This window comes from Vigna unguiculata, chromosome 1, assembly GCF_037176805.1.
Source record: "Vigna unguiculata cultivar grain cowpea cultivar isolate G323 ecotype 2 chromosome 1, ASM3717680v1, whole genome shotgun sequence".
In the NCBI taxonomy this organism is placed as follows: domain Eukaryota; kingdom Viridiplantae; phylum Streptophyta; class Magnoliopsida; order Fabales; family Fabaceae; genus Vigna; species Vigna unguiculata.
In genome coordinates, this window is record NC_140792.1 from 45,918,626 (window position 1) to 45,934,044 (window position 15,419).

Consider the following 15,419-nt stretch of genomic DNA (forward strand, 5'->3'; position numbering starts at 1 on the left):
AATAAATAAATGAATTTTGAAATGAAATTTGTGAGTGATGTAATGTAATAGATAAAAAATAAAGTTATAATAGAATAAAATCTAAAATTATTGACCTTATAGTTAAAATTAATATATTATTATTATTATATTTTTTTCAAATATGACTAAATCAATAAAAAGTAAAATGCACCAGTCTCTCTCGTAAGTTTATAATTTCTCCTTATCTTTTCTTAAAAATCCTGGAAAAGTGAAGGGATATCTTTTAATAAAATCTTCCGCAAATTAAGTGACAATTATATTATCCAAAGGAGGAAAAAAAAAGGGAACTTACAAATTAGATAAATATTGAACTTATTATAAAATCACTCATTAGCTTGAAGAATGCACAACATCACTGATGCAGTCATGCAACATACCAAAATGGTCACATAATGATATTGTGTTTCCACTGGGACAACTATCTTGCACAGAGGCAGCAATAAGTTTACTACTTCTCGAAATTGTTCAAGCCCCCCAACCAACTTTCCTTCCTCTGGTATCAACTCTTAACTCAAATTTACAAGAATCATTGCAAAAACCGTTAAATACATAAAAAACCTACTAATACACAAAATTATAATTTTCTAAATTAGTATGGAATGGTAAAGATTGCGAGAGCGTAGGTTATAATTTTTCATAGGTGTGATTGAATTCTCTGCAACTTCTGAAGGTATGTAATCAGGATCATCAAGACTATTCACATCATCTGGTAAATCAGCATCTACCCATTCAGACCAGTCCTCGTAATCAGCATCCACGTCCCATGACAATTCCTTTTGTTTTTGCATGGTGTTAACCTTGTTAATTAGAGTTAACAGCATTTGATGGTTCAAAGTTTCATAGTCCCTGCATGATTAACAAACAATTTTTAGATATAATTTATTTTATTCAAAATAGCACATTTTAATGTTTGTAAACTTACTTGTATGTGCAAATGGCATGTAGCACTTGAACCGAAGCAGCTACCATGAATAATAATCGGGCCACATTTATTATCCAGGTTTGGAGCTCAGTGTTGTCACTCGTTAAACGAATAACGAGTAATTCCACAAAGAAAGTTGCAAAAAGCTCTGCAAACAACCAATAATATTTAGTCAAAAATATACAATGAGGTTTATAAACTAAAAACACTAGTCGTTACATACCAATATATAGGAACGGCCTTATACTGTATGTCTGCTTCGTACTGGTCAACATGAAGATGACAAATATTGATATGGAATAAACGAAGAAAGCTTTGATCATTCTTGATTCAAGTAACAAGGCATTTTGCAAAGCAAAAATCCGGTCTAAAACAACAAACATGGAAGCTTGCTTTAATTCAAAAGATTCCTGTAAAGTAGAAATAGAAGTTCTGGTTAAAAAAATCCATGAAGTACAAAAGCCAGTAGTTTACAATTAATGACAAACCTGAGAAGACAATATTGACTTCGAATTTTCCATCAAATGATCATGAAATCCTTGAATCTGTTCCTGACGCCGAATAAGCTCTTCATGTTGTCTGTGCCCATATTCTGCAAAATATTGTAGGGTTTTCCTGCAACACACCAAGGAGCTCAACATTTTCCAAATATAATCTCTGTATTTAAATTTATGAGAGTTAACTTACCTGCTCTCTTCTAGTGCTTTGGATTGAAACAAAATCAATGAGTTTAGGGACTCAAGTGCTGTGGATTGCCCATCTAAAAGCTGTTGTTGCTTGTCTAAGGAAAGCCCAGCCATATTCCCAATATCTTCAGCTTTGCTTTGCAGGGTGTTCATCCTTAATGACATGGCATCTCCAACTTTAATTACCTCGTTCTCTATCTCAATGGCTTCATCCCTTAACTTTTCAATTTCTTTTCCCAAATAATTATATGATTCTTTGAGCATTGTTACCCCATCCTCCAAACTTCTTTTCATATCCTCTTGACCTTCTTGTAACTGTGATTGTGACAGTGCAATTTTTGTAGTCTGCTCGAAAACATTCTGTGAATGAATTAATACAGAATCTATATGACCTTCCAGATTTCTAGCAGTCTGAGCTACTTGTTGAGTGTGGCTACCAATTAAATCAAGAGAATCATGAACCCGTTTAGAGCCCTGTAATAGACGTTCTGATTTCTCTTCGATGTTATCTAACTTGTCCTCAACATACTGGGCTGAACTTTTTAATTCAGTCACAAGTCTCTCAGTTTCATGTTTGAATGCATATGCCCTATGAAAGTGTACAAAACATTAGTCAAGTTGATACAAACACATAAAAAATAATAGAATATAAACTGGAAAAAGGAATTGCACTTAACTGCAACTGATAACAAATGGTGTTGGTTTCAAGGTAGAATTCAAGGTAAACCTTATGGGCAAGATCATCTAAGGTTCTCAAGCATGAAGCAATAGAAGCTTTGGAGTCACAGTGGGGAAAAGGAAATCTTCCAGAATCCCTCTGAAAGCAATCACTTAAGTGCCAAGCTAATCTAGATCTCTTCTCATCAACTGCCAAGATCTCAGAACACCCAGCAAAAAGATGTTGATATGCATTTTGCCAACAAGAGTTTGAGCTAATCATTTTCTTCTGAGCATTATCTATTAACTTCAGGCCCTTTTGGTCGTTGAAGGCCTCAATGGAGAACTCGGCACTAGAACCTTTAAAATTGCCTCCATTGGAATAAGTCCTGTCACTAGAGGGAGGCTCCTTTGATGATGAAAACCATCCCCAGGACTCACTTCTTAGCAAGAATGAAAACAAAATAATAGCTAGAAGAGGACTCCCACCACCCATAGGAGAATTTAACCAGAGAATTTATGTCAAAGTTTTGCAACCCTGCATCAAACAACGTAAGATAATTAACTTTTTCTACCAAAAACAACTACCTCATGCTGCACTACAAAACTAAGACGCGATTGTTTCCTTCTTTTTAATGTGGAAAACAAATACAAAATGTCTGTTAGGTAGTATGCAGTACATGCATTTCACAATTAATTGAGAGACACAGAAAGAGAAAGCGAATAAAGATCTATAAGGAAAGTCTACCTTGACAGATCCTCTATTTTCAACAAGTGGAATGTTGCAATAATTTAAGTTTAATTTGGACTATGGTTGAAAGGGATATGTAAGGAAAGATAAACTTGGAAACCAAGAAATATGAAGTCGGCACAAAGAAAAACAGAACCAGAAAACTTTCCTTTCTTTCAAACAACAAATCACAAAAAACAATGAATATGTCATCATTTTGGATTTCAGATAATTCATTGTTTTACAACTTCACATCATGAAAGAGATGGTTTGTATTAATCACCCATCATTATCTACGAAAACATAAGACCGAATTTAGTATCTCTAAGCAACAATAAAAAAATAATAATGTGAAAGCATCCAGCATCAAATGCGCGTAACATAATTGTCTTTAAATAAAATAAAGTGACTACAAATGAGAATTGCGCAAAATAATATCGACAATTCTCTAAACAGGGGTGAAGCAGAACAAGAAAGTGTTAAAAAGAAAAATCTGTGGTATCCTTTGGTACTATGATTATATGTTAAAATCAGCATTCTGATGACTAAATAGCAAGTAAATTAATAACATTGCTTAAATATTGCACCATTGAAGAAGAAAAATAGAAAGTAGATGAATGAATGAAAGAGAAAATGAAACAAAATCTTCACTTCTTGTGTGTATGAATGCAGGTATAAGTCACAAAGTGGATGCATGCACTTCACAAAAACTATATGTTAATATAATAAATTGTTAAGTCACAAAAATAAAATTAAATAAAAAAATCATATATTATGTTATAATGAAACGCAGGGTACAAACCTGAAGCGCGGATACTGTAGGTAAGGTGTTTGCAAGATTGTGAAAATGAATTTGTAAAGCTTATATAGAAGAGAGCATTTGATACAACTCTTCCCCGCTGGAAAGACATAACGCTGTGGTAACCGTTACAATGCTTTTAAGAAGGAATATAAGGCGTTCGATGAAAGAGGCAGTAACTGTTTGGCGGTGGTGATGGTGGTGCTCCGGCGTACTGCAGTGATAATCTTTTCCGCTCTGTTGTTGTTGGTTTTTTGTTTCTTGGTTTTCTACAACAAAAAATGTCTGGACTTGATGTCGGGATAGATTTCACTGTCCTATGAATTGTTTTTGTGTGCTTCATTTCATACAGTTTTTTCGTTTAATAAAGATTTTGAATTGAAAAGTTTTGTTCTTTTACTCAAGATTTTGGATTCTGATAAAGAAAAGTTTAAATTTGATAGCAACTCGGTTTTCATTTCTAAATTATATTTTATTTTCTTGGATTTGAAAAACACATATATTTGATCCCTCAAATTTACTATGTAGAAACTAAAACGATTTTAAGAAGGTCTTTTGGTTCTTCCAATTTAGTGTTTAGGTATTAAAAATATTTTTAGATATTTCAATGACTACAATAAAAAATTTTAAATTTAGAAAACTAAATTTAAATTTATTCCAATGAACAAACGAAAGTAATTAAGTCTTATTAGTATTATAAATATTATTTATATGAACAGTTATATAGCTGGTGTATTGATCGAGATCAACGTCAACTTGCATGAACAAAATCTTAAATAAAGCTACGATTCTGAGCGGAAATCATGAAATGAAATTGTTGGACAATTACCGACAACAATTTTTTATTCAACAAAAAAAAGTGTTTTCCTTATGTATAGGTATCTGAAATTTAAGATTGAAACATAAATACATTTTTCCTATGTATACTGTAGAAACAGTATTCCATTATTGACATTTAAAAAAAAAGTTACAAAATCAAAACTTAGGGTCAAAACGTTGAAAACTGGGTGTGAATAGCAAGCCTCAATTTTATCCCTGAAAGGCCCAAAACTCTTACCATCTAATTTACCAGCTTCATAGTTTTGAAGGGTTTTTCTTCCTGCACCCCCAATTTTTCTTCCTACACCCTCAAAATTTTTATATTTCCGCTGCTACCCTTTCAGTTTGTAGTTACCGGCTTTCAGAAGCTGGAGTTACCGGCTTTCAGAAACCGAAGTTACAGACTTTCAGAAGTCGGAGTTACTGGCTTTCAGAACCCGGTATTACCAATTTTCAAAATCCGATTTTGTCGATTTTCAAGATAGGAACAATGGCGAAACATAAATAAAAAATTTAGGGTGCCAAATTTAATTATTTTATATATAAATTAATTTTCTAGTTAAACAAAAAGTTCTTCATTTTTTTTACTTAAACTATTTTTATATAGTGATTCACGTATGCACTTTTTAATTTCTAATACTTCTAAATCATTGAATTCACACACTAGAGGTATTCTAATTTCTATTTCAAATTAAGGTTATCCAACTAATTCATTATGTGTAGCAGAAATTGTAATGCAACACAAGATATATCCATAAATTTTACCATTTCAGTAGAAAACACAACAACCTTTAAATTTCATAATTTAAGATTGTACTAATTTGGGTAAAAATATAATTAAAGTTCATGCCAATTTGATAAAAGAATTTCTAAAATCATAATTAGGGTTCATACTAATTTGGGTAAAACTTAATTCAGAAGAAACATCATAGGAGAATCATAAATTTAAGATACATAAACTATAATTAAATATTAATGATTTATTACAAATATTGAGATAATCATTTATATCCTTACTTTTCTTTTTTACTTTAATACTTTCTTGATGACTTATTGAGAAATAATTTTATTATGATCAGAGATAGAACCTTAATCGTTTTTATCAACCTACATCCATCAAATTAATTTTTATTTTTAAACAATAAAGATATACAACTAAAAAATATATAAATAAAATTATTAAAAATTTTCTTAAACTTAATATGAATAATATAATTATATATAAATAATTTTAAAATATATAAAAATATATATAAAAAAATAAAAAACAAAAATTGGGGTTACCGATTTTCAGAAACCGGTGTTACCGGCTTTCAAAAACCGAAGTACTGAATTTCATTCTTGGTGTGCAGACTGTGGAAATATTTAATTTATAATTTATTTTTATTTTTTTGAAAGATATAATAGTCTTCACAGTCAAATTTGGAAGTGCAGGAAGAAAAATTGGGAGTGCAGGAAGAAAAACGCAGGTTCGAATTGAGTTGGTATAGTTGTAGAGTTAAACAAAAAGCAAATAGAACTACTTAATATCATGCTGATGTGATTTGAATAAATAAAAGAAAGCCTTAAATATTTTGTAGTCTCGAAAATTTTATACGTTAAAATTAAAATTTGTTCTCGTCTCAAATTTGATATAATTTAATCTTCAAATTTTGAAAATAAATAAATATAATTAAATTTATTTTATATATTAAAAGATGTTTTATATTGACATTTGAAATATTTATATTATTTGATAGAGTTCAAATGTCATTCTAAAATAATGTTTAAAATGTAAAAAAAAATTGATATTCTTAGATTAAAATATTTAAAATCCTTTTATATTTTAAATTTGAGAACTAAATTATTTGTCAAAGTTTGAAATATTATAAATTTTACTTTTTATATCAAGTTTAAAGACTAAAATAATATTTAATTTATAAAAGAAAATGAAATGAATGTATCATATACAAAATTGATTTGGATTGGAAGAATGTTATGAGTTTCTATACTGATGTTTAATTTGGTGACAGTGTCATGCAGCATCCAAAATCATCCATCATGTTTTTATCTCCCAAAGGAATCATGTGTATGTATGTATATAAAAAAAAGGCATGGGTACGTAGTGGCTATGAATTATGAGTAAGCCTATTACTAATCAGCACTAACTAAATGTTTAGACTAAACAAATTTAAAGGAAGCAAGCATAGGAGAATATAATAATAAAGTGCAATTATGAAGAGAGGGTGTTAATATTAAATACTCTGCACTGCACAATAATGGTGAGAGAAATATTATAACATGGTTATGGGTTTAGGGTTTGTGATGATAGGTGGGAACTGGGAACCAAGTTGGCAGTGGTGGGTGTAAGCGGCGGAAACATGGACATGTCTCTATTTGGCATGACCAAAAGGTGAACTCTCACTTTCTCACGTGCCATCTCTGTGATGACTCAATAAACCACAACACACATCAACACACGTTATCTTTCTGTACTTTCTTCAGGGATGTTTCTTTAATTACCATTTCTTTTTCTTTTTGTGTTTTAGGTATTTTCAATTTTATAATCAACAACTATTCTCATCAGGATATATGTAAATTATTCACCATTGCATTTTTACTTTATTTATTTAAATTATTATTCTAAAGTTTCAAAAATATTCCTAAAAGCAATAACGTGTAATCGAACCATCTTTTAAATATACTTAGGAATAGCATCTCTAGCTATACTATTTTTAAATTTGACTCTCCAAATGTAATGTGATTCTTAGAAACAAGCATTACCTAAGTGTTGAATTTTTTTTAAGAAATTTTTTTATTTATTTGTTGTTTTGAAATTTAAGATAATGTTAACTTTTTTCAATTATATTCTTACTTGTTAGCTTTTAAGTTAGTTTACACAGGGTGAACTTGAAAAAACGACTACTACTTTATTTACTGTAAAAACATAAATAAAATAATAAGAAACGTTAATTACAATTATTATAAAAAAGTTATTTTGGGATGTTGGGTTTGAGAGCACATGCATTATGAGTTTGTTCTTGATGCAAAATAATATCAGCTTTTGATAATGTCTTATAATTCTCTTGGATTATCGAGAAAAAAAGGCATTCTTAACAATTACTTTAATGTGAGATCTAATTTCGATTGGACTAAGATAAGACGCACGTGGGTACAATGTTATGCCTAGTTTCATGTCGGAGTTTTTAGAAATATTTTTCTGGATTAGCGTGATGTGATTAAAAAACCACTGATTGTTTTTAACATGTGTTTAGTAGCCTTAATGGATTATTTAGTAGGCATTCTTCAAGAAGGAGTTATTGGACTGCAAAAATCAATAGAAATTTTGATTTCAAAATCTTTAATTAATTTTATTATTATACTAGCAATAAAAGTGTGGTCAACTTTGATGGTCTCACGAAAGAATATATAAAGTAACGAATCTTGTTACTGGAAAATAAAAGTAATATACTTAAAATATTGGTATTTTATCATTATTTATAATATAATAAAAAAATATGTAATTCACATAATTAACTAACAAAAAATATTATACTAACAATAAAAAGTACAGGTCAACTTTGGTAGTCTTATGAAGACTTGGGTATATGTATTTTATTTGTTATCAAGCAGTTAAAACTGGGATTATTGATAAAAATAGTAAAACACTCATAAAATCATATAAAATTGTATAAAATTGTATATTTTTTTTTATAAAAATTTGTTATATATATAAACAGTGTTAAATCTTGATCGTGGAAAACTAAAATAAGATACCAAAAATATTTATATTTTGTTATTATCACTAATATAATAAAAATAAATATAAAATTTGATATAATTATAGTTATAAAAAAATCACATATATCCAATAGATTTTTATATTCATTCAAATTATTGAATTCATTAATAATTAAATTAAAACTAAAATTTTTAATTTTTTCTTTTAATATAAATAATTATATTGTGTACAAAATTTATTTTCCATTTTATTTTGTAATCCCGTATTTGATAAAATATTATAAAAAAAGTTATTTAAAAGAATTTAAGATTCAGGGATTAGGTTAAGAACATAATTCAAATATATAGTTGATAAATTCTTTAAAATTTAATAGTTAAGAACATCTTACGATACAATAAAATAGTTAAAGTAAAATTTTAAACTAATTGTTTATCGAATATAATATTAACAACTTAATAACAGAATTATTAATTAATAGTGAACAATCAACTAAGTATGATAAATATTTTTTATTTTGTCTTCATATTTTCAAATTTAATGGTTGATTGAGTTTTATCTTTAAGAAAAATAATTGTTTGAATATTCATATTTTAAAATAATAAAAATATAATATCATATTTTATTGAGCAAGGTTTAAAAAATTGAGAAGAACCAAGATCCCTAGAGTGTATCAAGCTCCGCCACTATTATAAATATTAAATATTTTAATTAAAATTTATTATGTTAAGAAAGTGAAGAGTGCAGCACAAATAAATTTAACTTTTATTTGATAAAAAAAATAGTAAATGTTGCAGTTGAAAAAAAAAAGTAAACTTTAATTATATTAATTTTAAATTGAATGCTGAAAATATACATAATAAGTTAAATTTTTAATTGTATTGATTCTTAACCAAGTTTAGATTTTATTTGAAATAAACTCATTCATTTATAAATTGTAAATGAATAGTGTAACAAATAATTTAGAAAAAACATTGTTCATACAACTTTATGATTTTATTCAAAGATAATGATTTATTATATCACAATCATGTGTACTAATATTTGAATCGAAAATACTAAATACAGTTGTCAAATTATACAAGTTAAACTCTAATGTTTATAATGCATGGTTAATGTATAGCTGTGGGTTTTGTTAATAAATTGTTGTTGTTTTTTTATTTATATTGTCTACATTAATTAATTGGAACTATCAAAATATAGTTTGATGAATCGACTGGAAATTCATGTTGTAATATAAATTAATCAAGTGATTTTTTTCTTGTTTATTTAATTTGATACGTAAAGCTCGGTCTATTTTATAAAATAATTATTATATTTTAAATATCAAAGTAATATTACTTTTTAAAATATATAATATAATTTATTTATGTATTAAATTATTATAATTGAATTTTGTTTTTTATTGAATATGAGTATAAATCTTCTTAATCAATACTTTATTGTATAAAGAAAATTACTTTTTGTCTATATTTTTTTTAATTTTATTTTTTAAATGACTACTTTTTTAATTTAACTATTTTTTTTTAAATTTAACCACTTTTTAAAAGTAAATAAATAAAAATCATCTAAAAAATAAATAAAAACTATCTATAGCCAAATTGTAAAATTTATTTATTTTTATAATTATAGTTTTACTTCTATTTTATTTATAAAATAATAAACACACATGCTCACAATACATGTGTTTTTACTGGTATATGTTAATAAATTTAAGGTTGAAACATAGAGTTTGTGTTTAAAATTTTTTATTTGTTTTCATATATGATATTACATTGGTGGACCTACATATACATGAAGGGTGTATAAGGACACCCCTAGTTTTGTTTATAATTACAAAATATTTGAAAAATATTATTTTATCTCTTGTCATCTTATATACCTTTTTCTCTAATTTTGTCCATAAATTGTTAGATTGAGATTCAAATAATTTTTAAATAGACTCATTGACTTAGGATCTTAGATCTGTCATTATGATGTTATAAAATTATACAGTATGGACTAACCGGTGAATGAGTGAGTCAGTTCGTCAACCAAACCTAACTTGTTATCTTAATAAGAAAAATCAATAGCTTAAGACAAACAAATAATTCTAACTAAGTTAGTAATCAAGTTTAAATGAATTTGGATCTCGTTTCTAATAAGAAGTTTATTAAAAAAATATAACTAAGGACCAAATAAAGTAATATGTTACATATTAATTACACATTTATTATCTTTACATTTAAATCGAATTAATTTTAGTATCACATTATCTTTGACAAATACTTCGATCAATATAGACAAATAAAAAATGACTTAGAAGAACGATTATCCCATTTAATGCGACCAATCGACCTTAACTACCAAAAATAAATATGTTAAGATAATATTATTATTGTCTCATAAAATAAAACAGATGCAGACTGGTATATAAATAAAAGAGAACAAATTTAAAAAAATATTTGATAGGTATTAACTTATTTTTAACTCAACTAAATCAAGACTAACTTATTTTATCACCGTAATTATTTATTTATGCATATGTACAAGTGTTTAGCACTTCTATACATATATCAATAAATAAATATTGTCTTCCACCTAAAACCCAGATAATAATATATTTGTGATTTTTTTTTCATTGTACAGTACTTAACTTTTTAACTTATTCATTAAAGAAAAATAAACAGGAAAAAGAAATAATGATAGAGGCAGAACATAGTCTAAACTGGATGTGATGGATGGAATATATGAAACTATGAAAGAAAGCAGCCGCGACCCCATGCATTGTGGACTTATCTGAACCACTTTTGGAGTGGGCAAGAGAGAGAAACAAAACACACAGACAAGAGAATCTTTTCTGGGAACAATCACTACACACTCTTACCTTCTTCCCCATACTATGTTCAATCAACCTGCTTCTTGCTTTCACCCTTTTTACATACGTCACCAACCAACCACTCCTTTTCTTTCCTTTGCCTTTAAAATCCATAACATTCTACCAAAAATAAACAACCCTTATACACCATTGCCTCAAACATTCAAAATTTCTGCACGAAAAACATGCTTGAATTAGATATAGTTTACAAATAACAATTTTTTTTTGATTAAATATGTTTTTTTCCTCAAATTTAAGTGAAATTTAGAGTTGATTCCTCTTCAAAATTTTTGATTAATTTAGTCATTTATTTTAAAAAATGTGTGAATTTAGTCATTTTAATCAGATTTTGTTACATTTAAGTATATTTTATGATATTATTTGAATTGTTTACATCGTTCGACCCATTTTTGCTTGAATGCTAACTCAAATAATATCATAAAACGCGTTTGAAACTTATAATAAACTTAACAAAATTTGATTAAAAGAACTAAATCTACGCATTTCTAAAGATGAAGGACTAAATTGATTAAAATTTTTGATATGGAACTAATTTCAAAATTCACTAAAAGTTGAGAAACAAAAATATATTTAATACTTTTTTTTACTATTATTGCACCCACTCATCTTTTTATAAAACTAAATAAATATTGATATAATAAATTTAAATTCATAATTAATAAATAAATTTTAAATCTACTTAATTCTATAAAATCAACTCATAAAATAAAATTTACACGTATTTATATAAAATAAACCGACATTTATCACTAATCTGAAACTTCTAATAATATTCAGACTTAATTCAACATTATTGAGATAAATGGATAGATGCCGATACCTTGTGTTCTGATTTCTCTATCCCCTTAACCCACCAGTCCCATCTTACCTTTGTTTTCCCATAATTAAACTCCCACAATCTCACTGTCGCTGTTTACTCCTTTTCTTTTTTTAATTTTTATTCCTTTTCACTTACATTGTATTTTAATGTTAGACCAATCAAACCTCTTAGCTCTCCCCCTACCCTCCCATTATTAGTGTTTAAGGAACATGAAAACCACATGGACTTGTTTTGTCTTCTCATAATCAACCACACCAAGAGAAGCAACAACAAGGGAGATACACCATAAATGTCTTCAATTTCAAAGCAGTTTTTATTGGTGATCTCGGAAGCAAGCTACTTTCACTTCATCTTCAAACTTACTTGAGAGAGGTTATGTGATACTCTTCTACTGTCATCCCCTGTACTCAACTGCTGCTTCTCTTCTTGCTTTGCTTTTCTGCTTCTCTTTACTCTCTTTCTTCGTTTCTCAACAACTTTCAATCACTGCAAAGATCACATGTTTTCTGGATCCTACCTTCCAACGTTTCCTCAACCCTTCTGTGCTCTACTTTTGCCTTCTTTACCCCATCACCAAATTCTGAAGTCACTTTCCTCTCTATACTTTTACAAGTAATTTTTGTTTCCCTCCAAGAATTGGAATTGAACAAAATGAAACAAGTATCTGCTTGCAACTATGACTTGGGATATTGCACAAGTTGTTATTCCTCAATATTTTATATCTTGGTTTTTCGTTGTCCCGGGTGCTAACAATAACATGGTAGCTACTTACTCACCCTATCTTTTACTGTCTCAATGTTGCTCCTCAGTGATTTGGTTCTTGAAAATCTGTACATAGATAATCTTTAATAAAAACTCCAGATTAATATATCAGATCATAACTGAGTAGGTTGATACTATTAAGTAATAGGAATTTGATTTCATAGATCCATGATAGTGCTCGGTCCAAGGTGAGTATAAACTCACTATTTATTGGTCAACTTATAGTTCATGACATGTCTCCTAGCTACCTCATTCCAGATTTTCATATACTTACAAAATAGTGGGCCAGATAACAAACATATGCAGGTAAGATTCAATCAGAAACAGTTCCTTGCATGAAGAGTTTAGTGGAATTTCCAAAAATGAATTGGTTTATAGGTATCTAGTTCAACTTTAAATTTCAATCATACATTTAGGATTCTTGTTTTTCTTGGAAGAGCAACAAACAGCATAATATACTAGCCATAGTCCTACTCAACAAACGTAAGATAAGATCCAGAATCCATGCTTAGGAAGAGTGTAATTGGTTCATATTGTGCTAGCCAATATTTGGTCTCTGACTCATACTTAGAAATGATTTTTGGTTTAAAAAACAATTGAAGAAAATATCTGGCCATTGCACTTGATTTCAGATCTACCATTAAAATAACAAATTCAATAACAATGGGGGGAAAACTGAGGGAGACTACAAAAAGAAAGAAAGGAAAAAGAATCTGGTTTTGTAGATTTTTATCATTATGGGGTTGTATCATTGATGAGTCCCATTTGTTAGAAAGAAGGTGAGGTACCAGTGGCTTTTATTGTACATTTCTGGGTTTAACCAATATACCAAAAATTTCGAATCATGTGTTGATGTATGATGTTAGTGGCTGCTTCTTTTACCATTTAGGTAGGCCAACATAACGCAAAACGAAGTGCCCAGTACAAATGCTTTTTTAGCAGAAAGTAGACTTATCAAGGCACTTGAATCACAGAACATGCCATCATTTCCATGTCAATGAAAATGTGTATATGTGCCAGGCTGCCACCACTAAGTGTACGTTTTCCACAAAGGAAAAATAAAGCATAGGTTGTTTACTAACTGTTGAATTTTCATTGCAGGACCAATCAGTTCTTTCACTGCAAGCTCTTAAATGGATCTTTCACTGAAGGTGGATTGTTTCACTTGTTTGGTGAATTAGTTTGGAACTCAGCATAGCTAAATCATGAAACAACACTTTGATCTTGAAGTGGTGGCCTCAGCAGAATATGAATCTGAAGTTAGAAGCCAGGTTCAAGAAACCTATGCAGGTCCTTGCAGTGACAACCTCACCAACTCTCCCCATAAACCAATAGAATTTCATCTCCATTCAGATGCTATCTCCCTTGACTTAACTCTCAACTTCAACAACAGTGACTTGGTGGTTACAGATTCAACAGGACTCTCATTCTCAAGCACTACCAGCGAGAGCAACAACAACGATCCTCCCTCTCAAACCATGCCACGGGTCTTCTCTTGCAATTACTGTAACCGCAAGTTTTTGAGTTCTCAGGCTCTTGGAGGCCACCAAAATGCACACAAGAGAGAAAGAACATTAGCAAAGAGAGCCTTACGCATGGGGTTTTTCTCTGAGAGGTATGCCAGTCTTGCATCTCTCCCTCTTCATGGTTCTTTCAGGTCCTTGGGGATAAAGGCACACTCTTCACTGCACCACGGCTTTTCACCAACAATGAGGCCTTCTGAGATGAAAAGCAGTGCAAGATTTGAGCAAGGATATGTTGGTTTTCCAATATTCTTGGAGGAGGATGAAGCAGAACTCTTGTGGCAAGGTAGTTACCATCAGGTTCCCTCTAATGGAGGCCATACTCATCAGAATTTCACACTGAGTGGAACCTCTAATTTGAGTTTTACTGGGGTGAATCATCCACCGGTTGACATAGAGAACTCAACACCTGAGTTGACATTGAAACTTTAAAGGGATTATTTGACAAATTTCTGGCTTCTGCTATTTATTTATCGTATTTCTGTACAGTACGACATGCATGAAAGCAATGGTGCCAGATTGATCACTTTCATTGTTAAACTTGCTGATCTCATGTGATTTTGTTCTCAGGTTTTCCTCTTACAAATCCTTGGTTTGGTGTTTTTCTCTGTATTTGTTACTGTATAATTACTTTGAGAGGACAAGTTTCCAGGTTCTGTGTTTGCCAAATAAATCATGTTTTATTTCTACTGTAAATTACTGAACTTCAATTGTGTTTTTCTGTCATTTTCCATGTTGAATATTGAACTATTTTGCTTCTTTAATCATAAGAAAAATAATTGAGACTTACAAATTTATATCTTCTAATTAAATATTCCTAGAGATGTCCAACACATCTCCGAGAACTGAAATAAACTCAACTTTTTAAGGGAATGTAGTGATGTAAAATATGCTAAGGGAATGTTAGATGTAAAATAAAAATTACTTTTTAAGGATTCGTCTAACAGAGTACAATCCAGTGAGCAAATGTATCACAGACCAATGTCCAAGTGAACAGAGTTAAAGACTAAAAGTAGATTTTGAAAAATTAAAAAAATGAACTTTATATTATAAGAAGCTTTAGTCTTACTTTAGAGAACGTTTG

At 29.2% G+C, this 15,419-nt stretch overlaps 2 protein-coding genes across 5 annotated transcripts; one reads left to right on the forward strand and one right to left on the reverse strand.

Moving 5' to 3' along the window:
• Nucleotides 1-309: 309 nt before the first annotated feature.
• LOC114163519 (protein GAMETE EXPRESSED 1-like) lies at nt 310-4,169 on the reverse strand. Of its 2 annotated transcripts, XM_028047828.2 has the most exons (7): nt 3,819-4,169; nt 2,307-2,824; nt 1,631-2,218; nt 1,432-1,558; nt 1,167-1,353; nt 944-1,091; nt 310-867 (listed from the first exon to the last, which is right to left on the reverse strand). In XM_028047828.2, the coding sequence occupies exons 2-7, from the start codon at nt 2,780-2,782 to the stop codon at nt 606-608; spliced, it is 1,788 nt and encodes a 595-aa protein (XP_027903629.2). In that variant the 5' UTR covers nt 2,783-2,824; nt 3,819-4,169; the 3' UTR covers nt 310-605. The 2 variants fall into 2 exon arrangements, with proteins under 2 accessions (XP_027903629.2, XP_027903633.2); XM_028047832.2 differs by lacking the exon at nt 3,819-4,169 and having other exon boundaries at nt 2,307-2,976.
• A 7,975-nt stretch (nt 4,170-12,144) lies between these two features.
• LOC114196307 (zinc finger protein 4-like) lies at nt 12,145-15,031 on the forward strand. Of its 3 annotated transcripts, none has more exons than XM_028086912.2 (2): nt 12,145-12,422; nt 13,914-15,031. In XM_028086912.2, the coding sequence occupies exon 2, from the start codon at nt 14,018-14,020 to the stop codon at nt 14,765-14,767; it is 750 nt and encodes a 249-aa protein (XP_027942713.1). In that variant the 5' UTR covers nt 12,145-12,422; nt 13,914-14,017; the 3' UTR covers nt 14,768-15,031. The 3 variants fall into 3 exon arrangements, with proteins under 3 accessions (XP_027942713.1, XP_027942719.1, XP_027942728.1); XM_028086918.2 differs by having other exon boundaries at nt 12,222-12,810; XM_028086927.2 differs by having other exon boundaries at nt 12,222-12,662.
• Nucleotides 15,032-15,419: the final 388 nt, after the last annotated feature.